The following is a 25,367-nucleotide window of genomic DNA, read 5'->3' as shown; positions in this document are numbered from 1 at the left end:
ACGGCGCATGCGCGCACCCCCCCCCACCAATGGGAAGCTCTCGCCGCGGCGCTCGGCTAGCGCTGCCTGGCGCCTTCTCAGCGGGAGGGCGAAGGCCGCGGGGCGGCAGCACGTGTGTGTGTGTGAGCGCGCGGCGAGTTGGGCAGCAAGCGGCTGGGTGAGGCTGGAACCTGCGCGCCGCGGGGCGGGGGTCGGGCGCGTGCGAGCGAGCTGCCGGCGGGGTCAGTGCGGCGGTTGGCGCCACGCGGGCCCAGACTCGGGCGGGGGGAGGGGCGTCTCAGGTGGGTCTGGCGCAGGGCGGCGGCGGCAGCAGCAGCTCGCTCTGGCTCAGCGGGGGGCGGGACGCACCTGAGCCGGGTCTCACTCGGATCCGTGGCTCTCCCGGGGGGCGGGGGAGGGGTGCAAGTGCCGGGGCTCAAGGCATTTTTCCCTACGTTTATCCCTGGCGTAGCAAGCGCGGAGGTGCCGGGCTCAGCTCTGGCCCGCACGCCCTGGGGCGAATGAAGCATTGGGTGGAGGGGCTGATCCTGAGGGGTGCCAGGCATGCGCCGCTGCCTGTGCTTGGGGGGGGGGGGAGGCGGGTACTTCAGCAGCTCTACTAGGAAGTCTCAGTAACAGCGATGTAGCCCTGTTAGTCTGGACTTGCTGAGACAAAAAAGACAGGACTGTGCAGCACTTGAAAGACTAACAAGATGGTTTATTAGGTGATGAGCTTTCGTGGGCCAGACCCACTTCCTCAGATCAAATAGTGGAAGAAAATTGGCACGACCATATATACCAAAGGATACAATAGAAAAAAAAGTGAACACATAAAATTGACAAATCAGATTTTAGAATGGGGGGGGGGGGAGGTTAGTGTCTATGAGATTAGGTTGAGGAAGTGGGTCTAACCCAGGAAAGCTCGTCACCTAATAAACCATCTTGTTAGTCTTTCAAGTGCTGCATAGTCCCGTCTTTTGTTTTAGAAAGTCTCAGTTCGTGTTGTCGCCTCCTTTCTGCCAGCTCTTGTTTGCCTGATATCCAATGTTGTTTCCATTGATTTCCATGGATTGGCTTCTCCATAACCAGACCAGGGTATCCAATCCGGGTGTCTTGCATTGCAAAGCCAAATGAACGTGGGGGCTAGCCCAACTAAGAGTCGGCTTTAATGAAGATGAATAACTGTTAACTTAATAGTCTGATATTCTTAAATCCTCCCAGCTAATGTTTATTTCTAGTGCATCTAACGTTTTTGTGAATTTGATGTTTCAGATCCAGTGCTAGGCTCTATGGCTGCAATTTACTCTGGAATTCATCTGAAGTTGAAAAGTGCAAAAACCTCTTGGGAAGACAAAATTAAATTAGCTCATTTTGCATGGATTTCTCATCAATGCTTTCTTCCAAATAAAGAACAGGTGAGTTTTTTTAAAAAAATTGTTTTAACTGTCAAAACCAGAAACATGTATCAGTTTATTGTTGTGGAGACCAAGTACGGATGTGATAATGTAAATGTCTAAATGATTAACTGATGATCCTGGGCTCATCAGTTAATCTTCATGGGGGTTACATGCAGTCTCTCCCTGCCTGCCCCTGCTGCCTTTGTATCAGAAGCAGCAGTGGAGGTGGGAGCTGGAGGTGGGAGCCAGTGCTCATGGGGAGCCAAGCAGGCTCCCCCTCGCACACTGGCTCCTATGGAGCCACCTCCTCCCTCGCATGTAAATGTGTACCTGCTAAAAATGTCATTGGGTAGACCTGTACCAAAAGAAATGCATTTTAACATCCCTCAGAGCAAGCTGATTCAGAGGCTAAATAGTGCATTGTGTATCCTATCAACTGTAGACCATGTGCTAAAACTGCTGTAATAGGAGTAACTGAAAGTTGTTGCTGCTGATGGTTGTGTAGTAGGGATGTTAGCACGTAATTGAATAGTCATATAATCTCATTACATTATAGCAGTTATATGACTATTCGATAGTGCCTGAGATTTGGCCGGTGGCCAGTGTGCTCCCAGCCCTACTTCCCAGGAGTCCCTGTCACCCTCTGCTTCTGCCTCTGTGTCAGGGGCAGCAACACAAGGTGGCAAGCAGGAGCTGGTCCGCAAGGGGAACTGATTTAAAAATCCGCTCCCCACACAGATTGGCTCCGTCTGCTGCCTAGCACTTCTGCCTCTGATACAGTATCAGAGGCAGCAGAGCGGGGTGGCAGCAGCTCCTGTTTGTGAGGGTTCCGAACTCCCCTCCGGCAGGGGCTGCTGCCACAGAGGGAATGCATGTAGTCGACATGATTAACCAATAAGCTCAGTCTTATAGGGTAATGGTGTAGTGGTCTACATATTGACATCCCTATTGCGTAGTAGCCTATGTGAAATGAGCTTGGCTTCAAGCTATTTCCTAATAGGCTTTCATCTCCATCACAAAATGACCATTAAGAGTCAGTTATGTGGAATTTGTGATTAGCGAGTTCAGCAGTAAGGTCCAGCATAGAATGGACTAACTGGCGAACTACCTTCTCACTTCTAGAAGTGGTCCTTCCAAGTCAGGGTAGGGGCATGCTCATGGGGTATAATACTTAAGTGACCAGTATTATACAATATAATTTTATTTTAATATTTGTCTACATTTTTTTAGCTTTTTACAGAAAACTAAAATTTGTAAAATATTATTTCAAAGTATCATCATAAAGAAGTTAAACAAATTAAGAAAATCTTATTTATTTCACATAAATATATAACCGAGTGGAGTTGAATGCTTCCTCTTTACTCCCTCAGAGGACTAAGGATCTGCTTCAGTGGGTTTAATAATTTTAATATTTTCTTATTACTCTCACAGAATTTAAAAATCGCTAGCAGAGATTGCTGCTTTGCTAGCAGAGATTGTTTCTTTGAATGATAGCTGTTTGGCTCATTGTTCAGTGGGGTGGGGAACCTTTTTTGATTGGGGGCCCTAACCCACAGAAAAATCAGTTGGGGGCTGCACACAAGTGAGAAGCAAAAAAAATCAAACCACAAACCTTGACTGAGAAGGAGAAAAGACACTCCCCACATTCCCCTCACACACCAGAAACTAGGGGGTCCTAGGCTAGTAGATTTTGTGTGCTCCAGCCCTGTGGTGCAGTAGCAGGGGGGGCTGAAGTGTCAGCGCAGGCTCCCTAGTGCTGGGAGGGAGCCCTCAACGTCGGGAGCCAGGCAAGCATCCAGGCCTGAGGTTCTCCACCGCTGGTTTACAGTATGTGCTTCTTCCTTAACTGTAGTTGTAAGTTTGAAAGTTTTATAAGAGCTATGAATCTCCAGAGTAGTCAGAAAGGAGTTTGAAGTCTATTGACCGTGAACATTCAGTGCTGACTTGTAAAGGATTATAAATGTTATAACAAGTCAGGTGGGGTCTTTGGTGCTTGTGATTGTGGAGTTTATAAAATCTTCAGATTCGGTCTGCAGACCTTGTAGTAAATGGGCTATTCCTGCATACTTTGTAAGCAAAACAGGCACTGCCCATTGGTTTTGTAAGCTCTACAGATTGCAAAACTTTGAGGTATACAATATATAGAGAGAGAGAAACTGAAAAAATAGGAACTCCAAAAAAGGGAAATAAGGCCTGTGTGATCTTTCTATCGGAGATCAAGATTTTAAATAAACTTGTGATCATTAGGACAAGCTGTTTCTACATTTTGGAATTTGGAACAATTTTTATAAAGTGAAAATCCACCAGTTCTTTTCCTAAGAACCCTAACTCAACAATGTCCTCACTGATACCAAAATTTTGTATGAGAAATTTTCTTTGCCAGTTTAAGTGAAGCTGAAAGGAACCTATCATTTTCACTCTTGACATTAGCTTTACTATGAAGGTTAGAGCGTGAAGGGGGCCAAAAGTAACTTGACAATAGAAACTGTTACAAATTTAAACCCTGATCCTATTTGGAGAACTGCACTTCTGTATCCACACTGCTCATTCTTCATGGGCATCTGTCTACACAGTTCTCAGGTTTGAGGTAGTTGCTGCTGTTCTGTATCCTTTTCCCATGCAGGTAATATGATCACCCAGAGCTGTATATTTGTTTTATTGTAATAACATAGGTATTACTTGATTGGGTGAGCCATGCATTGGCTTCGTATTACAACAAGAAACTTGAACTGGAGGATGAAATTGTTGAGAAACTTTGGACGTACCTGGATAACATTCTTCATAGCAGAAAACTACAGAATCTCTTAAAGGATGGAAAGATAATCAACCTCAGTTTTTCAATTGCACAGGTAATTCAAACCAAACTGTCTGTAAGATGGTGAATATCAGTGCAGTATGTGAAATGGTATTCTTCCTCCCAGAGAGAGGTGTTATACAAAATAGTTATGGATAATTAGCTTATATTTGTAGGCTATTGTATTTATTTTATCTTTTGTCCCCTTTTTTGCGAGAGAGCTGATACTTGTGGAGAATGAAGATGGAAAGCAAAAATGCTTCCCAGTAATCTCATACTGGGGTGATCTCTCCCAGGTTTTCCTCTCACCAATTCATCAGGAATTTAAAGAGGTTAAATATTTTAGTTAGTAAGTAAAGACCCAGGCAGGCAAACCCTACCCTCGCAAGTAGTCCAGATGATTTCATTCAGACTACTCATGAGAGAATTAAAAGCTTGCAAATGTATCCTAGTACACTCAACTCTAGGACATCATATGGCTGTTTTAGAGTATAAATGGAATTCTTTGCTTACTAATGGCGATCCTTGCCATATAGGTTGCCCCAATCTGGGATAAGGAAGGAATTTTCCCATGGTGGCAGGGACTTTGTGGAGATGGGGAGGACATTTAGCTTTTCCTTTCTCTGTGGCATTAAGTTTCTTCACTATTTTAGAATGAGGTGGATCATAAACCATTATTGCTGTTATTTCTAGTAGAGTAGTCACAGTCAGGAGTGGGCCCTTTTGTTAGAAGCTTTGCAAACACATACAAAGGCAAGGTCGTTACCCTGATGAATTTGCAGTCTGCAAATGACCAGTAGTCTATGTCTGGGATCAGGAATGACCATTGGTGGATCTATGCTTTTCCAATCTGTTATTATTAAGTCCTGTTGGTGGATCCAGCCAGAGCTCTCTAGCATATGTTATCTGTTCACTATGTTGTCTGTTCCCATGTTACCTTTGTTTCTGTGTGCAAGGTTGATAGTGATTTTTTTTTTTTAAATCTTCAGGTCATAAACGAAAGGATTTCAGAGTCATGTGCTCAAAAATCCCACAAAAATGTTGGCACAGTGCTGAGTTGTTGCAGGGGCATCCTTTCCACTCCACCTCTCTCCATCATTTATACAGCAAAATATGAGCTCATGGTGAATCTCCTAAGTAAGCTTTCCTGGCTGGCCTGTCAGTGGCTGACCTCAGAAGATGCTGTGACCTCCCAGTTATTTGATGTCCTCCAATTGACCTTCACTCAGTACCTCCTGATTCAGAGGCAACAGATCAACCCAAACCGGGTGTTTGGGCAAGTGACCAGTCACTTATTTCAACCAGCACTGCTCCTAAGGCATTTGCTTATGGCCAGAGCATGGACACCAGCAGATGATGGCCGTGTACGTCAGCATCTGAGCAGGGAAATCCGAAATCAAATAGAGGCCATGCTGCAGACAGGGATTTTCCAGCCTGAACTCTTGTCATCTTACAGAGAGGAGCTCCTACCCGAGAGGGAACTGCAAGAGAAAAAGAAAAGAGCTCTTAAGACTATTCTGCTGCCGGTCAGTACAGTGCTGTCTAAGCTGCACGATGCTGGTTTTTGTGAACCAGCTCTCCAGGTGATCATAATAGCAAATTCAGTACCTCTGATTTATAAGCTCTTTTTGGACTCTTACTGTAAGGCAGAAAACCACTTGGTTTGTTTCCACATGTGTACCAGGCTTTTTGGCTGTCTAAGGATTTCTCACCTGCAGGAGGATCTATGGCAGGAGATGCTCTCGCCCACAGATTGGAGCACAGAACTGCTTGCTATAGAACAGCTCCTGAACTTGGTTCTCAGCAATGATATCTATAACGTTGCCGCTGACCGGATCAGGCACAAGGATATTCAGTTCCAGTTTTACCGCAAGCTGGCAGAAATGTTGGTGAATCACTCACAGGCTACTGTCCCAGCTTGGTTTAGGTGTCTCAAGGCCTTGATTTCGTTAAATCATTTAATTGTGGAGCCAGATCTGGATGACCTAGTGGCCTCAGCTTGGATTGACGCAGAAGTCTCTGAGCCACGTATAAGGAAGCCCCAGGAGACTCTCATAAACACCATGTTTCAGACTTACACAAAGCTGCGACAGTTCCCTAAGCTCTTCGAAGAGGTTCTGTCTGTGATCTGCCGTCCAGCTGCTGATGAGTTAAGGCTGCCGGTCTTGTCTGCAGGGCTGACAGCAAAACTTAGTGAGTGTCTCCTTGAGCTGCCACCGAACCAGATTCTGGATATTCTGTTCCTCCTACTGGAGAAGTGTCAGACTCTAATCATTCCTGATGTTAAACAGGATTTTGACATGGCACTGAAGCTGTTGTCTGTAAGCTCAGTGCTGCACGCTTTCCTGTTCAACATGAAGAGTTTGGATAATGTCACTCCCTTACCTGTTGTCCTTCGCACTCAGAATCTGTTGGACAAGATGCAGAGAGAGGTAATCCAGCCATTGCTGGACCTATTGAAGGATCACTGGGCAGAGGAAAATAAACCAGGGCTATGGCTAGAGAAGGTCAGTGACTCTGCACTCCTACTTGTCTACACATGGGTGGAGGTTGACACTCTGCTTAGTATAAACAGCAGTAAATATGTGTCTCGATTGGCTGAAGCAACTGATGGTGTTAGTGACCCTGCTGCAGAGAGCTGGGATTTTTCAGCCCTTCTCCCTGGTATGGACAGACAGGGTTGGAAGAAGATAGTGGCGCTCTCAAGTAATTTCTACTCAACTAGTAAATATTGCTTAGAACGGCTTATGCTTCAGAAAATAAAAAAGGTCCTAATGCAAACCAGTTTTCAGACTGAGGCTGATCTTTACACCTTGCAGCAAGCTGCAGCTTTCATCCTTCATTCTGGAAGATCAAGCATGAGCACGGGTGAGTCAGAACCTTGGAATGGCAACATTAGTGCAATAAATGCTCTCTCCTACCCAGCTGCTCACTGGTATCTTGTAGTCTCAAATCTTACAATCCTGATTCCTTATCTTTCTCTGAAAGATATAGAGTATGTTGCTGACATGCTTCTGAAGACTTTATCATTGACTGAAGCACGGGAAGTTTCTGCAGATCAAGATTCCTCTATCGTAGTTGAAAAGATTTCGGATGCTTTGCTACATAGTACTTTTCTTCCAGAAATTAAGGTGCTGCACTGTGCATTTATAAGTCACATTATTCAGCAGTGCGCTGGTGTACTGTGTTCTGCTGCACAGGGCATCGCAGATCAGCCTATTCAACAGCTAGCTGCAGATAATATTCCATGGCATGATGAAGTCTTCTCATCTTGCAAAATGGTTGGCACTTCAGAGGTACTGTCAGAAAACAAACAGTCAAAGGATGAACTGTTGGTTTGTTGGACAGCAATGGAAAAAATTGCTCAACATGTATTGTTGTTAACAAGAGCTGGATCCCCCATTACTTTGGAAGAAGACCAGATAGAAAGTTTTTTGCATTTATTAGAGATTATTTCTGCATTGAAACTTGACAGTCTTTTGCCTTCAGACCATACCCGTTGTTTTCTCTTGCTGCTATCCTTGATAGCCAATACTAGAGCTAACGTCTCTTGCAGTAAGCTGCTGTCACTGAAGTTTCTAATTACCTGCTTCCGCCTCCTCACTTGCCTACAGACTGGCAGAAGTGTCAATTCTGTCTTTAAAGTTTTTCATGCCAGTGATGTTCTTGAGGCTGTCATGACTGCCCTGTTCACAGTCAGCAAAAACTTTGCTGATGTTTTGTCCACTCCTGACTGGATAGAATTTCTCCAGGTAACCCGAACCTTTTTGGAATGCTTTCTTCAGATGATTGTCGAAAGGAGGCAGAGCCTGAAACTCAATTTGGAAAAGTTCACTTCTTTCCTAGTGAGCTGCAAATCATATGCTGATGTGGACAGAGGCAAGACCTGGAACACTATAGTCAATCAGCTGCTCCTAGTGCCACTAACCACACTCTGCCATGTTCTGACTCTATACCTCCAGCAGCAGCCAGAGAAAAAACAGCAACTGACAGAAATGCTGTCTGCTTTGTTAGAGCCAACAGTCCTCCAGACAGGAACAGCCATCCAGTTTTGTCTTGGAAACCTCACCAAAGATCAACTTTTACCTTTGGCACTCATCCCATCAGTCACGACCCTACTGAAAGCAGATCTGATGACGTGTGTGGGTGGCTTCATGAAAACAGAAGGTGGGCAAGGGAATCCTAAAGATCCAGGAAAATATCGGGAGTATTCCCACACTGAACTGTATCAAAAGTTTTACACACAGATACTGAGAGAGCTGACCTTGGCAGGAGGTCATCTGCAGTTCCTTCACTCTGCCTTGCAGTTTTTAACCGTTTTCTGCTCAGTGACAGATCTGTATCCTGGACAACAGACTGCTCTCACTGTGTTTCATTCTGTAAAACAACTACTTGCCGGTATGGAGCTCTTTGTATTGTCTTCAACTCTTCTGTTAATTTTGGAATGCTGGGAGAGGGTAAAAGCAAATAAGAGGTTCTTCAAAAAGTCTAAAGATATCCAGTTATGCTAGCCCAGATGTGGGAAATAATTTTTTGCCAGGAGCCACTTCACAAATTTTTGAAGTGGCACCGGGCCACCCTAGAAGGGGCAGGGCCAGAATGCTTCGGGTTTTCCTGTGCACAAACCATGATTAGTCCAGGAGTGGGGGAGCCCCTTTGCCCCTCCTTCCCACTAAGCACCCATGCCCCTGGCAGTGGGAAGATACTTCCCATGCTCCCTCACCCCCAGGCCAATCAGGGTCTTGGGCCGTCGAGCATGCGAAACCTCCTCCTACCCTGCCATGAGTGTGTGGCACTTCTACGTGCTGTGCACTCCTTGCAGGGTGGTGGAAACTTGATGTGCTCCCCTCACCCCAGACTCTGATTGGCCTGTGGGCAGGGGAGTGTGCAAAGCCTCCTCCTGCCCCGCCAAAAGTGCGCGCCACTTCTAAATGCCACGAGCTCCTTGCACAGCAAGGGCAACTTTTGCGTGCTTCTCTCTTCTCCTCCCCTTTCCCTGACCAATCAGGGCTTGGGGGCGGGGGGAGCACATGAAGTCTCCTCCTGCTCTGCCAGGAGCTCACAGTGCTTCAAAGCATCACGTGCTCTTGGTAGGGTGGAGAGAACTTCAAAAATTAGCCTGGAGGCGGAGGATCGGTAGGTCCTCTGGGGGGCCGGATTAACCCACTTGGCAGGCTGGATCCGGCCTGTGGAGGCTCTTTTGCCCACCCCTGTGCTAGCCCATCAGAAAATGAATCCCATTTAAAAGCTTCCCTGTCTCTCTTTTGGGGGGTCACTGTTGAGACTTGGAGTGCTGACCACACTTAATTAGTGGTCTCATTTGGAGGGTCCTTGTGGATGTCAGCCATGTAGTTTATTTGATCTCCTTTCTTTCACAGAAATAGTTACTCATATGCTGAAGAGCTCTGTTTTTATGCAAGAATATGTATTTTGAGTATGCTAATACATACTTTATGGCTGTTCATGCATATTTCGTGACACAAATCCATCATGGTTTGAAAATATAGCCCCAAGCTCTTCTATAAAATGATACTTTGGTGTTCTATAAACGATGACTGAAGGCACTGTAAAACACCCCTGTAAAAATGTTCTGATTAGGATCATGTGGTTAGACTTTTGGGAGCTGCTCTGAAGATGCGTTTTTAAAAAAATCATATGTATCTAGTGTAGCAGCTAGCATTGAAGGATCTGCTTAGGTAAATAACTCAGCACTTTTCATCTGAAGGTCTCAGAGGACCTTGCAGAGGCAGATAAGGTTCATCTCCATTTAAAGGTGAAAAAATTGAGGAACAGAAAGGCTACTGACATGGCTTTCAGAGGTGCTCAGCAACTGATGCTCGAAGCAAAGTCTGTGATAGCTGTGGATATTCAGCACCTTTCTGAAAACCAGGTCTTTTATTACCTGCACACAGTGAGCCAGTGACAGAATTGGGATTAGAAGCCTGGTCCTCTGTGCTAGTGTGGTCTAATGACTATGCTATGTTGCCTCATTTGCAATATCACCTAAACTAACATTGCATATGTGCAGTATAAGTAGTACAAAAAAAGCCCTTGTCAGTATTATTTTGTCTTTGATTCCCAAAGGGTTTGATTTAGCTTGATTTACTGTTACATTTATTTTAGAAATTTGTATTAACCCCTGCTTATTACAGATTTAGCACATTTGTTATTCTCTTAGAGAGAGTAATTGTAGTACAATTCTGTATTGAGAAGCGTTTTGGTAAATCTGTGAGCCTGGATGAAGCTCTTGCTAACTGAGTTGCAACTTGATTTTTATGTAGTGTCTATGTGTAAGTTTCTTATACTGCATGCAAGAAACAGACTATATCTCAACTCTTTCCTGTTATAGAATTCACCAAAGGAGACAGTAAGATATCGACATTAAAACATAAGACTGGGAGTCAGGATTACCAACTTCTGACCCTGGCTCTTCTCTCACTCCCTTTAACATCTCCAGTGCTGGTACAGAGCTCATATCATATTTAGTGCAGAGGCATAATGAATGGTAATAAGATGCTTTGAGAATGTGCAGTAGAAGTGCAAAGCTTTAAATACATTAAAATTATTTTCTTATGCAGAAAATCTTGCCACAAATCTCAGGAATTACTGCTTTATTTGGGGTGTTTGTGGAGAGTGCAAATATGCTTGCAAAGTAACTAAGATTTAAACTAGTTGTAAAATAATATAATATTTGATTTAACATTTGATTAATATTTGATTTGGAAACATGTAGGAGATCTGGTCACTGCTTAACAGAGATATGAGCTTTGTCATCTTAATTTTCATGTGATTTGTGGCTCTCTTCCCAGCACCCTGATATCCTATAGATTGTGATCAGCTTGTTCCTCCTTCCCCCCACTTGTGAACAAGCATCTTGATAGTGTTTTCACAGAGTGAAGGAAATTAATCAAGATAACAGTGGGGTAAACAGTACGGTGGGAATATGTTCTGAATGACACACTGCTGCTGTTGGAGGTGGGAAAAAGAAGAATGTTCTGCCCACATGAACTGTTACACCCACCCCTGCTCCTTTTTAAGGCTTGGTTTTGAAAGTTACTTTTTGTGGCAAGTCCCCATGTGGATAAGCAATTCAGTTGTGTTCGTGTCTCTTGAATACACAGGCCCTGACACCACAGTCCAGGTAATTCAAGATCTAGAAATGCAGCTGACAGATTTGATGACCCACCTGATGGAGAACTGCACTACTGAGGAGTTCTGTGTCATGATGAGGCTGGTGCTCCAAGGACTTGAAGTTAGCAATATTTGGAAACAAAATCCTAAAGTAGGGAACTTTTGACTTATTTCATACCATTTATTTTCTTCTCTCTCCCTGGCTTGAACTGCAGTAGAGCATGAATGGCAGGACGAAAAGGGAGAGACTGAGCAGGAAATGAGGAAGACTTTGGAGTTGAGCTTTGAATGTGTTTCTGTTTTATGCTGCGTACTCATGGTAACTTACAGGGCAGTAAAATTGGTGTTTAGATACTGTGGTGAAGAGTGCCCTAGAAATACCAGAGATCAATAGAATACACAGTGAAAGAGAAACTTGCTACCAATGAAGAAAGCTTTCAGTATGATCCTCAGACATTTAGTACTCTAACTCCCAGTAATAGGAGTCTCACATTGGTGAATTCCTATAGAGAGTGCTGAAGGTGGACTCCTGTGTGTTAATTCTAACATTACACACTGGCTAAATAAAATCTTTAATTTGTTTGCTATTATCCAGTAGAGTCCTGAGGCTCCTTGCCAAAATAGTGATTTGTCTTGTTTATGTACTTGATTACTAGGAAGCTGATTCAGTCCATGAACTTCACTCAAAACAATGCATAAAAGATTTGCCTAGTTCATTTAAAAGTCACACCTAGTGTGGTTTGTTCTTTGTAGTTGTTGGGTGGCACATGCTAGTATAAATTTCTTGTAGTGTGCGTGGTTCTTTGCTAATCAGAGTACTACTTAGCACTAACTGAGTACTTTTCATCATCAAAGGCCTCTACAAAACACACCAGTACTGCTTTGAGGAGAAGAGAAAGTTAGTACAGCTATCTCCTTTGTTCAGATGGAGGAACTGAGATCAAGACCAGGTGGAAGATTTTATCACTAAAAATGTCCCATTGTTGTTATAATAAAAGTGTAGCATAGACAACACACTTATAGCCACAGATATTTTAACCATTTTATTGTCCAAACCTACTGTGAACAGGGTCAAATGGCATGCCGCTTTAAAGTACCAGCAGGTATGTGAAGCACTCATTATATTAGTGCTCCCACCAGTCTTTTCTATACGGGTTCTTATGCCATACTCATTACCATAGCATCTAAGCATCTTCCAGTAGTTCATTAGGTGACATGATTAACGTCTGTTACCAATGGAGCTGAATTGGTGGTTGTAACATTGGGAAGAAATTTGGAAACAAGTCTGGTACAGACCCCCTCTTGGAGGGTTAAGTAACTTGGAACTCAGAGCTGAGTTAAAGCTCTGGAGTATTTGGCTCCTAGACCTTCATCTTAGTTCTTATAAGTCAATATGTGGTGACATGTTAGCTGGTAACACATGCTGATTATATGATTGGCTCAAAGTACATATGAGTTTCATGCATGTGTACTTACACCACTTCCCTTCATTACCTGAGTTGATCTGCCTTTATTTTTAAATGTTCTTAATGTTATGATCTGTTTTCAAAATAGTCTTGGTACAGAAAGTGAAGGTGTTTATTGCTCAACACCAGTTTTTTGGAGCTGTTGCTAATGTGACGTTTTCTCTGAGAGGTGTCCTATTTCAAGTGAGCACCTTTATCTTTTTTGCAGTGACTGTGTATCCATTTTTTGCAGGAAATATTGTCAGCTGTTATGCTAATCAAATTGCTGCTCAGCTGCCCATTAAGTGGAGAAAAAAAGAAAGCTTTCTGGTTTACCAGCCCACAGATCATCACAGCTTTAGTTGTAAGTAACTCCCATGGTGTTACCTGCCATGGTATAAGTTTGACAGAGCTTGTAACTATTGTGTCTGAAACACACACAGAAATCTATTCTAAAAAATGTTATGCATTTGACATCTGTGTGGCTAGGATCCATTTATGCTGTTTGGCCCAAATTTCTCCAAGTATATCCCAGTATGTTGGCATGGCAAAAATGCTCATTCATTATCATCTCCATTGCTTTGAAGAAGATTATATCTTTGGGGCTACACTACATTATGTGTGTAGTGACTCAAGCACTAGGCTATATGGAGTGGCTTAGAGAGTTGCCTCTCCCACAGCCTAGGCAACTCTTTTTCTGATGCAGAGAAGAAAAAACCCTGTTAGTCTGGCCTTACAGCCAACAAATAAAAGAGAGCCCAGGAAATTACTGAGTGAATGAAAATAAATCAGATTCCTTACCTGTGTTGTGCTGCACCCAAATGTTGTGGTATTTGTGCTTGCCATCATGATGTCTGACCCTCTGGTTTCATGCTCAAATCTGTCTGGTAGTGGCTGGGAATCCCCTGCCATCACCTCTACCACAAAAGGCCAGAGAACTGCTCTCACACTCGTAGGAGAGACAGAGCTTGTGAAGGACAGAAGGACAAAAATATGAACAGGTGCAAATAGACCCTGTATACCATATTCTGTATGCATCTTCTTTTCAGGATTGTCGGATAGATGCTACAACACATAGGCTTTGTGGTGTTCTCAAGCAATGCTGCAGGTGGCTATGGTGCATGGCTTGCACCTAGAACTGATTGGCTAGTATGCATGAGGCTTTATGCTGTTGCAGTTTGCACCACTATACTGCTGCTGGGTCAAGGTGCAACAGTACAACTCCCTAGTGTGGAAAAAGGATGCATGTGGAAACAGCCAAATACTTTTTTCTTGTTGCCTTCATTTTCACATATAGATGCAAACTAAAGAGGCTTGTCAGGACCAGTTGCTGATTCCCACCATTGTTGTACCTATATTGGAGACCGTAGCAACCTTACTGAGGCAAGGAGAAGAGATTCTCTCCAATCCACATCATGTGACACTGGCATTCAGCATTCTTTTGACTATCCCTGTGGGTCATTTGAAGATGGAGGAGTATGGGAATATCTTCTTAGGAATTCATGAAGTCCTGTTCTCTATACTGCAGTGTCACCCTAAGGTAAAGGGAGAAGGGCTGACGAGTGGGAAAGGTCCAGTGATCAGAAACTTTAAAAAGTTAATCCCTGACCTACGACTAGTAGCTTGAAAAATCATAGAGGTTCTGAAATTATAACAGTTTGAAAGCAGACTATCACATAACCTCTAAAGTTAGATTAGAGTGATGCTTTCAGAAGTTCCTTTGTTCAATTTTTAAAAAATGACATAGGTACTTAGACTGAGTCTCTGTAGGCCAATAGGACTTAAGCACCTGGCCTTAAGTCACTTTTGAAAATTTTCCCTCTACTGCTGATGTCAGCTGAAACCTGATTTTTTTCCCAAATAATTTTCAGATGAATAAGTGTGTTGGTCCTTAATCTCTGGTCCCATGGGCAAGTGCTGGTCCCGTGTAGGCGACAGTAAATGCCACAGCCATTAGAACAGTGGTTCTTAACCTCTTTGGTACTGTTACCCCTTAAGCTTAACTAATAAACCAAAATGACCCCACCTCCTTTTTAAAATGGCAATAGATAATAAGAACATTATGCTTAATCATTTTTATTGTCTTTTGTTTTCTCATACATTATGTTGAACAAAATTAAACACCTATTTTAAACTTATTACCCCCTGAAATATGCCAAATTACCCCTCGAGGGGTGTCAAGGCTGTTTCCCACTCCAGTACGACAAATGCAGAAGTCAGGGCCTGCAAAAGCACCCCCAAACCTGATCTTTACAGGCTTTGTTACAAAAACTTCCCCCCAAAATCCTAATACCCAGACTTTGGAGAATAAAAAACCGCTGCCACCACTCAAGTATTCCAAGGAGACGAGGTAAGAGATCACTTGGGAAACCTCCTCCCTAAACCCTCTGGGGTACCTCAAGCTCTTTTCCCCAAAGAGCTTGAAAAGACAAGAGAAAATACAAGCTGCAGTGTGGTAGCTGCCCCCTAGTCAGAGGCATGCATATACCCACAGACAGATTTTCCAGGACACAGAAATGAACCAATACCAGGTTAATTAGAAAAAGAAAACAAACTTTTATTATCAAAACAATACCACATTTGCAAGTATAATAAAGTGGCCAGATGAAAAAAAGCTACCAATATACTCATGGGGGGGACCCTCCCTCTCCCCCCGATGGGCTCAGGACTTTAGTTATAAAAGGAAAAACACTTTTAAAGAGAGAGGAAAAAAAACACACTTTGAACAACTCAGACATCAATTCCACATTCCCAAACCAGAAAAATAGTAATGCCTGACGGATTATATAAACTTTGCCCTACTTACATATTGTGAAAAGACTTTTCTTGGAGAGAGACAGGCCTTCCCATCTCCCTGTTACTTGGAAGAAACCACTCTGTCTCAGACAAAGGAGGGAAAGGTTTAAAATTCCTTTGTCCCAGTTTGAAATCCCTACCTGCATTGCCATTGGCTGACCAGATACCTGGCTAGAGACAGGAGACATTGTTAACCCCTTAGTCCCCAGGTGCTGGCCAGCCCTCATGGTTATGACATGGGGTAAATTACCCCCAGGTTAAGAACCACTGCATTAGAATAACATAACGTTGAACCTCTGACTTGTGGCTGTGGGGTTACTTTGAGATTATTACAATTACTTGTATTAACCATACCATCTAGGATCCCTAGGTCCCCCATTTTGCCAGCAGCTGTACAAACAGATCAAAAATACATTCCCTTCCCTGTAGAGCTTATAGTCAATGTACTTTCCTTTTAAGCACATAAATCCACTCTTATTTTGGGGTGTTATGTTGTGTGCGCTGCTTTAATAAAGAAACCATTTTCTTTATCGCATTAGGCATTGTCTGATCCTCTTTGGTTTGATGTTCTTGCAGGTGATGCTAAAATCAGCGCCATCTTTCCTGAACAGTTTCAATAGGCTGGTTGTTTCCGTTATGCACGAGGGGCGACAGAAAGGAGACAGAGGTGCTGTGTCGTCATTTTCATTAATATACCTGAGTCTGGGTGTAGTGCACAGAAGAAGGTGCAGAATAGGGCGAACTGTGTGTAACTTTAAAAAATAGGTAGTAGACTAGCACCTCAGAGACTAACAAAAATATATAGTAGTATGAACTTTGGTGGGCAAAACCCACTTCCTCAGGTAAATGGAGAAAAAGAAAGCATCTTTCTCTCCATTCATCTGAGGAAGTCGGTTTTGCCCATGAAAGCTCATGATACTATATCTATAAAATGCCTTTTGGCAAATCCAAAATATGAAACCATGGCTAGCTAGTTGTTGGTTTTATGTTCATTTTGGGGGAGGAGGGTATAGCAGAGTTTTTTTTAACCTTTAATTTTAAACCACAATTTGATTTCTCTTTTAGGGAGCACAGATGAATTTGGTGTTGTATTGAAATGTGCGCACTTGATAGAAAGGATGTATACTCACATTGCTGCAAAAACAGAGGAGTTCACAGTGTTTTCTCCCTTCATAGTGGCCCAGTATGTGATTGAACTGCAGAAGGTAATATACAGTCATCCACCATTGTCCTTATAAGGTTACGGTTGAGAGTCGCGTACTGAAGTGGGTCTGGCCCACGAAAGCTCATCATCTAATAAACCATCTTGTTAGTCTTTAAAGTGCTACATAGTCCTGTATTTTGTTACTGTTTTAAAGAGCTATTTTAAATTCTCTTAAGTGCTCATGGGGATGCAGAGTAGGGCTAGTGGTCCAAATATGTGGTTATTTGAGAGATCATATGCCTTGTAAAAAAACTGCATTTATAAAAATCACCTGGTTCTTCTGTTTTTTGCATACACCTGGGCTACAAATCAAGGCTCTAATCCTCCCTAAATTGATCTCAGCTGGTACACAACACCACAGCCCCTTTTGGGAAGTGATTCTGAAAGAAGTCAGAGGATAAAGTTTGCTACTCTAGTTCAGGTTGAGCTTGCTGATGGACCAGAGAGAGAATGAGTGATAGTCACATGGGCTTTGCAGAAAGACTAGGGCTAGATTGAAGTCAGAGAGTTATTTGGCAGCCTGTTCTCACAGAAGGTGAGTCGTGAAAGGTGACACGCTGTAGTCATTGAACTTAAGAATACCAGAGCACTGAGTTTGAGCCCTAACCTTAGCTGTTAACAGAGAATGTGTTTTGGCACATCTTATACCTTGCTGCCTGCCTCCATTCTGTAGGGGTTTCTCTTGGGTGTTTTACTCTGGGACTAAAATTTCTCCTTTGAGAGTGATAATGTAGTGCTCTGGAATTGATGACCAGGCTCTGATATTACTTTAGAAGTATTGCCAAGAATTTGGCATTGATGAAACGGGAGAGAGTCTAGTAAGCAGTTAGGATGGTTACATCCTCTTCCTTAACCATTTCCTGAACAATGGGATTGAGTGTGTGCAAAGGAAAGCAAGAGTTAAAGGTCATTAGATCAAGGGGTTCCTAATCTGCAGCCCTCCTGCCGCCCCCCCCCCCAACCTTCTTCTTTCCTAGCCTTCTCCCTAGGGCTATTGTCCTCAGCTCCTATGAGTTTAGCATACTCCTAGATGATACCCATTATTATTAGTAGGAAAGGATCAGCCAAACACTGTGTGTAAAAGCCTAGTTTGATTGACTAGAGCTTTGACCTAGGAACTATATCATATGCAAGGCCATTCCCCACTTCTACTGAAAGCAAATATTCTTGCTCTTGCATAGTCAAAAAGACATCTACATTGGAGTAGCTTGTTGCAGCCAGATCTAACATCTGAAATACTAAAATTGTTCCAGGTTAGCCAGTTTGGATTTCATTAGGGTTTGAGTGCTGCCTGTGTCCATCAAAGCCTGCAAAATCTTCCTGTAATTATTTGTGCTAGTGATTAGAGTTTTACATATCGCTGTCCTGGAGAAAAAACTAACGAGCTCTAGAGTACTATTGCTATTTGCCACCTCTCAGCAAAGTCTGTCCAAGGACTTCATTGTATACTAGTCTCTCCATTGATGTCCTTTCTGCATTCACCCAGCCAAGCCTGTTTGTCTCACTGCTGTTGGCTGCTGTTCAGACACCCAAATCCCCATGTTTGCATCAGCCATCTGGAGCACCTGAAGTAGGATAACAAATCTCTACCGCTGTTGTCTGGCTTAATCCACATCTGCACAGCTTGCCAGGTGCCTCACTGGGCTGCATCTCATATGAGCAGAACCTCAGGCTCTCTCTAGACTGATGTCATACTTGCAAAGTGTTGCTGCATTTTAACGCTGTGATAATCTGAGCCACTTGAGTGCCACCTGTGCTGCCCAATTCATCAATTGGCTGATCAGATGATTGCTCCTGTAATTTGGCCGCTCTTTCTTGTAATGTGAAATTTTCAGTATAGTCCGTTTCGTCAAGCTTCTGCAGCCATAGCTCTTCCTGGCAATAAGTTGGGTCCAAGTGAAGGACAGGAGTGACTCGAAGTAATGCCATAGGGAACCCCAAGGGGGATAATTTTGGCATTAACAAATCCAACTGCTCCTGTCTTGTCTTTTTTCCCTTTCAGTAGGACTAACTGGAGTAAAGTTCTGTAACTCATTCACATGCTGCTCAGTTGTCTGTCTGTCTCTGCCTTTTTGGGGCATGCATGCCCTACCTGTTTTTGTAGCAGGCAATGTCTACACTTTTTGCGCAAAAACTGGCAGAACGTCCACACCTCAAGCATGTTTTTGCGCAAAAAAATAAAATACAGTAAATCGACAGGACAGAGGGCTTTTTCTGGTAGAGTTATTCCTCTCCCCACGAGGAATAAGTCCTTTTTGTGCTACAGCTCTTGCGCAAAAAGGCACATGTGGACGCTCTGCAGGGGTTTCTTGTGCAAAAAGAGCCTATGAGAAAAAGCACAGGTGCTCTGCTGGCCATTCTGTTAAATGGCAGTCAAAGCTTTCTTGCGCAAGACTGTCCATGCAGTTTGGACGCTCTCTTGCGCAAAAGCACATTGCTTTTGTGATGTGCTTTTGAGGTGTGGACGCGCTTTTGCGCAAGAAGTTTTTGTGGAAGAACTCTTCTGCAAAAAGCTTCTTGCACAAAAACCCTGCAGTGTAGACAAAAGCACAGTGTTCAGTAACTCATCCACAGCAATGCACACTCAGGTATCTGCCTCACCTGTTTCCAGTCCTCAGCAAAAGCTGCAAGCTCCTAGTTTCTCGCTCTTTGTAATCATCTTCATGTTTTCACCTTTCCTTTTCTTTTCCACAAATTGCACTCCAATCAGACTTGGTTAATCCTCCGTCAGTATCAATTGCAACTTTGGTGGTGCCAGGTGAGGAAAGGGTAAAGAAAGGGGCTGGGAAAAATATTCAAAATCAGCATAAGTGACTCTTTTGTCAAGCCTCCTCTGCCCTCTGCAAAAATTAAAGGAATTTAAAACTATAAACCAACGTTGTTCAAACGACATTATTAGGGCCTTTGGATGGGCAACTCAGAAAACAGAGAAACTTGCTATTCATTGACCTTCCTATAAAGAACATTGGCACTGGATACACCTGAAGCCTCTTTTATATGCTTAATATATCACCTTTCATGTGTTATCTCTGAGCTGCAGCATAATTCACCAATGGTGAAATAACTCTTCAGACGCTTAGCATGCCCTGAGAAGAATTCTGTAATGCAAATTGGTCTTGCTTAACTATATAGATTAAACGGTGTTTATGGGTTGAACTAACTGCCAGCCAACAATGGCAACTGTTTAAATCTTATAATGTTTTTAGACAGCGATTAGTGGGAGTTGTACTGTAAAGTAAAGACCAGTCAAGAGGGCTTAAGGCAAATTCCAATGTGGTGTAAACAGGTGTAACTCCAGTACAGATGCATATGCTTTCACCAGTTATAAATTTGGCCCAACTTCTCAATAATAAAGGTTTGTTGAGCAATCAACTGGTTCTTTATCCTTTAGAAGGCAGCCCCGTTCCTTCACTGCTCTATATGTTCAGGGCAGAAAGAGAGCCTGGACCTGATGCAGGGATTAGAAGTCTACTTCTATAAGAGTAAAATTCTCAATTTTAGCGAGAGCCTTTCATGCAGTTTTCATTATGTTTGGAGTGCAGACGCCCAGGTCTGGAGGCACCAAGTTAATGTTGATATTTGGTAGGGATCAGACTTCTTCCTGAAGCTAGAACATGCTCCGCTTCAGAGGCCACCTGAACCTAAGGCAGTAAATAGTTCAGTGAGTTGGTTATGGTCATAGAGTGTGTTCCAGTTTGTCTAGAGCAATGATGGGCAACCTAGGATAGTGAGTGGCATTCATGTGGCCCTCCTTCATGTGTTGTAACCAAGATGGTTCCCTGGGCTAGGGGAATTTTGCTAATTGTGCTTGCATATGTAGAATTTGCGTGATGTGCCAGTTGAACCTTAGCAGTGCTTTGATTAGGTACAGAGGCAGTCAGCACGCACCTCACTTCACATGCCCTGGCTTTGTGCCTGTCTTTTTTGTAATAGTGGTAGGAAAAAAACAGTAGGTAGAATCCAGTAGTATCGGGCAACCCTGCACATGGGCAACAGTAAACAAAATGCCTTGAGGGGCACATGTAGAAGGGGCGCATGTGGCCCTTGGGCCGCAGGTTGCCCAACACTGGCCGAGAGCCAACACTGGCTGAGAGCCCCTTGAGGTGCTCTGTTGTAGGGATTATGGCAGTTGTGGGGAAATGGGGTATCTAGCAATTAGCAAGCGACTGTTAGGGGTTTTAGGTTTTATTTCCAGTTCTTCCATTAGGTAACGGAATGGCCTTAGGCAAGTCTTTTAATTTCTCTATGCCTAGGGTTTCATGAGGTTAAAATGGTGAAATAAACACACATATCTCAGGGTGGTTTTTTTTGTTTTTTTTTAAAGGCTTACTTAATTATTTTTTATAAAGCAAATGGAAATTCTTAAATAAAAGTTGCTAGATAAGTGCAATTATTAAACTGGAAAAGACAAAACAAAATAACCATTGCAGATGTAGGCTCACTGAAGGACATTTCCTGAGATTTCATTGAAAAGCATGCAACTAATATTGGCTATTGTTCTGTATCCTGAATATGAAAGAGGTATACAAAAATCTGTTCCAGGATAGATATGAGTATTTTATGGTAGGATTTGGGGGGGGGGGGGCAGTTATTTTGTTTTTTTGATGGTTCTTTTGGCTGTAATGATTTCAAATTATCCCATGTATGACAAAGTCTTGAACAGTCAATACCAGTACACATTTTAATATGCAGACTCAAATATTATTGCTGTGTTTTAAATCAGATTTACAAAATCAGGGAAATAAGCACTGTGAAATATTAGATAATGAAATCATTGATCATTCTAGATAGGCTGATGCATTAGATTGTATCTTGTCAGTACTTTATTTACTGTGTACTTGATGTATACTTACTATAGAAAGTGGAAAGTTTCATGAGATTTTGTTCTTCTAGGTGACCTTACATCCACCTGTAAAGAAACATCTAACTGAGGGAATTTACCACATCCTAGACCTTTGCATTGAACGTGACATCAAGTTCTTAAATGCATCGCTACAGGCGGGCGTAAGAGAAGTCTTTAAGGAATTGTACAATGATTATATCCACTACCACAAATCTAAAAAGCACGGGGAGAAAAAGTACACTGCGTGATGCAGCCTTCATAACATTGCGTAATCAGCAAGGATTTGATCTTGTGTAGAACTGAGAAACTGATGGCCAGCATGCTGCAGAATCATCCCCCCGGTTGTTTATTTAAAAGTACATATTGATATATCCCTGTATGACAGGCCTCTACAGGTATGCTAGGAAAGAGACACATGCTTATGTCTCAGCCCCACTGTAGATGTGCAGAGCCCCATTTAAAATCTTTGAGGCTCTCGTGGGCTCTCTGCAGCCTGTCTATATGCTCCATGTTACAAGATCTGGGGGCTGAAATAATTTTCCTATGCAAGCAAAGAATGTATTAAGTGAAAACCTTGAGCCTTTATGCAACTGCCCTCCTGCAATTTACAATGGAGACCATCACTAAACAATGGGAGTGTGCCTCATGCCATATTTTTTTACATTCATGACAAATGTGTGCAGCTATAAAATATTCTGTCAGTTTTTGTTACAAAATTGTGTAAATACAGATTTTTAGAAAACCTGAAGTGGTGTTTGTATTTGTCTAGCCAGTACGTTTTTCTACAGTCTACCGAAATATCATAAAAACGAACCAGAAAGCATTATCAAATATCTCCTTTCTATCAAAATCAAAACAGTTTGTTGATCCAATACTGCCCTCCTATGACTTTGATAAAATCACACATGCTGAATTTGTGCAAATGTATAACCAAAGTGAATCATTCTGCCTTTTTGGTATCTTTACAGCTGATAAGTGGAAGAGATTAGAGTGGGGGAGAAAAGCTTTTGCTTTTATTTTTGTTCACTTTGTGGTCAGTTTTGCTCTCCCACATTATTGCTCATTTATCACCATATGACGGGAGTGCCAAGAGGTCCCAACTGAGATAAGAGCCCTCTTGTGCCAGGCACTATGCAAACACAGAGTGAGACAGGCCTTGCCCCAAAACACTTGCCACCTAAATTTGATGGTAGGATGGGGTAAGAACATAAGACCAGAGAAATGAAGCAACTTGCCAAAGGTCATAGAGCAAGTCTGTGCTGAGATGAGACAAAACCCAGGTCTCCTGTCTTTTGAGTTCAGTGCCCTCTCCATTGGGCAATGTTGCTCCCAGATTAGGTTCCTGCTCCTGCAAATTGTTCCATGAATGCAGACAGTATAGCCTCATAAACTCTAGTACCTGTAAGAGGCAGTTTGCAGGAGTGGAGACATGGTAAGTTCCCCCTTTTGTGTGTGTGGGGGCTTTTACCCAGCAACACAAGAGAGAAGAGAATATCTAAGAGTACAGGAAACTTTGATTATAATCCCTTACCCCCAAATTGGCATGGGAATTCAGAGGCTAGTATAGTCCCTGAAACAACCTTTAATTCATCTTAAGTGTGATTTCCTAGATGTTATCCCCTTAAGCATAGTTGCAAATGATAATAGTTACTGACTTACAAACTTGTGAATAATGATGACTTGAAAAAAATATGACTATTGCTAAAATCTGATTTTTACCAATTCTGGGACATCTTTGCCCAAAATAACATCTTGTGTTCTAATTTAGTTGTGTATGCTAATGGAAGAAGACAACTATTACAGCTCTTAACCCTTAAGAGAGTGTGGGGAAAGGCTACAATTTGGCGTGCTGTGATATTTTAAATGAAGTAGAAAAATCACATGCCATCTTGGATAGCCAGAGTTGAAAAGATAGTCCTCGCCACCACTGCTCCCTGAGAATCCAGGAACATGAAGGATGGTTAATGCTGTGTGTCAAGTGTGTGGGGCTTCACAGTGCAAGCTGGGCCTTGAAGGGATTGGCGGGGATTTGGGGGGGGGGGAGGCAAGGGGGAAGGGTTAGGGATCACTGGCACCTGTGCCAGACTTAGCTTGCCTCCCCAACTAGTGCAGATGAGTAACAGAGGATTGAGTGGCAAGGAGTAGGCCTGGAGGGAAAATAACAGCTTGTGACTGAGTAAAATGAGGTAGCAGAGGAACTCCCTGGGAGAGAAGATCTAGGAGCCAGTGGTATGGTATAAACCGGAGGATGACTAGGACTGCTGCTAGCATCTGCAGAGGCACTAGGAAGAAGGATGTGAGAATTCTGATTCAAAGGAGTGAGGCTGAGCCAGGTACAGTGAGATCCTTGGCCCGCAGCCAGATAGTGTGTCTATCTTGTATATGGAGGATAAGGTATGAGTTACAACTAAAGATGGGTGAAATTTTTCAGACTAAGCATTTTTTTCCACTGAAAAATGTAGACTTGGATCAACTGAAACATTTTGGGAATGTGTGCTGATTTTTGGCAAATTGTTTCTGTCAAAGAAAACTTTTGGGGAGTGTCAAAATAGTTCAGTTCTTCATTTTTGCAACAAAACATCTAGATATTTTTTCAGGTTTGATCTCTGGGGAGATTTAGGCAGCAAGAAGGAACTTGAACCCTGGTCTTCCTTCTAATGACCTGGCTATATAATATGCTGGGAAGGGGGTCTCTCAGTCCTGCTTTACACTACAGAATTACTTTGGTGTAACATAATTATACCAACCTAAGTAGTGTAGACAGTGCTCTGTTGGGGGTAGAGCTCCAGTTGACACAGCGATCACCTCCTACAGAAGTGGATTAACTTAGCTCTTTGTTAGTTCCTACGCTGCTGCAAGACTATTTGTTGTTTGTATTAAGTTTTTCCAGTTACAGGCTAACTTGGCTACCCCTCTGAAGCTTTAGCTCTCTCCTGTCAGCTAAGAGCATCTTCATTAAAGTGCTACAGCAGCTGCACTGATGCAGAGCTGCCTTCAGTCTTTCCTATTGAAGTTGTTCCACTTTCTACAAAATACTTGAGTAGTCACTGGACAGCAGCAGGGATTTGAAGCTGGGCCTTCTTAGCTAGATGAATGTCCTTACCACTGAGCTCAGAGCTAACCACCTTCTCTGTTTCATTTCCTTTTGCTTCTGTTAAAAATCTCGAAAACAAAATGTTTTGTTGGACCTGAAACTAAAATTTTCTTCCTCTTGGTTTGCTGAAATGTTTGAGACACCTAAGAAATGAGGTTTTCCTCAGCTCTCACCAAAACCACCCGCTAGGAAAACTTTGCTGCCTCAAGCAAATGAAAGTCCCTTGAACGTAGATAGTGGAGCGACCAACAGATCTTTGTCAGTCATCTTGCAACAGAGTAACCAAGGAAGGAAACCGAAAGACAATCTAGCAATAATAATCTTAACCTTGAATTACTATTCAGCTTGGTAAACAAGCATCACATTGATCTGATGCAAGAGTTCTTACTGGGGCCTGAGGGGAACAACTAATTTGGCCTTTTTATAATAGATTTTGAATAGTCAAACAATTGAAGTTCTTCTAAACTGAAAGTGCATTTCAAACTTCCTACTCAGATGGCATTTACCTCCAAAATCCTCCTCAATTGTCAGTTTACATGTAAGGACTACAAGACAAAGAGAAGGGGTTGATTTATTTGCTTTGAAAGGTTGCTTTAAGCTCGCGCTGCGAAGGCACTATTATTCTAACTTGATAATTGATTGTTACCCAAGAATTTTTGTAGGTTCTGCGCCTATACCAGGTTT

At 42.8% G+C, this 25,367-nt stretch overlaps 1 protein-coding gene across 2 annotated transcripts; it reads left to right on the top strand.

The window, feature by feature from the left end:
* Positions 1–7: 7 nt before the first annotated feature.
* On the top strand, positions 8–22,337 carry URB2 (URB2 ribosome biogenesis homolog). 2 transcript variants are annotated; one of them, XM_075924722.2, is made up of 10 exons: positions 8–221; positions 1,252–1,394; positions 4,049–4,225; positions 5,160–8,568; positions 11,292–11,452; positions 13,000–13,110; positions 14,044–14,286; positions 16,119–16,209; positions 16,608–16,747; positions 21,640–22,337. In XM_075924722.2, the coding sequence occupies exons 1-10, from the start codon at positions 8–10 to the stop codon at positions 21,835–21,837; spliced, it is 4,887 nt and encodes a 1,628-aa protein (XP_075780837.2). In that variant the 3' UTR covers positions 21,838–22,337. The 2 variants fall into 2 exon arrangements, with proteins under 2 accessions (XP_075780837.2, XP_075780836.2); XM_075924721.2 differs by having other exon boundaries at positions 28–157.
* The last annotated feature ends 3,030 nt before the right edge of the window (positions 22,338–25,367 follow it).

This window comes from Pelodiscus sinensis, chromosome 3, assembly GCF_052426305.1.
Source record: "Pelodiscus sinensis isolate ZL-2025 chromosome 3, ASM5242630v1, whole genome shotgun sequence".
Lineage (NCBI taxonomy): Eukaryota > Metazoa > Chordata > Testudines > Trionychidae > Pelodiscus > Pelodiscus sinensis.
The sequence above is the reverse complement of the archived record's forward strand: the minus strand, read 5'-3'. Positions and strand labels throughout refer to the sequence as shown.

Coding starts and splice junctions, on each gene's coding strand:
- URB2 (XM_075924722.2), top strand. CDS start 8: ATGCGCGCACCCCCCCCCACCAATGGGAAGCTCTCGCCGCGGCGCTCG. Junction 222..1,251: donor GCGAGCGAGCTGCCGGCGGG/GTCAGTGCGGCG, acceptor TTGATGTTTCAG/ATCCAGTGCTAGGCTCTATG. Junction 4,226..5,159: donor TCAGTTTTTCAATTGCACAG/GTAATTCAAACC, acceptor TTAAATCTTCAG/GTCATAAACGAAAGGATTTC.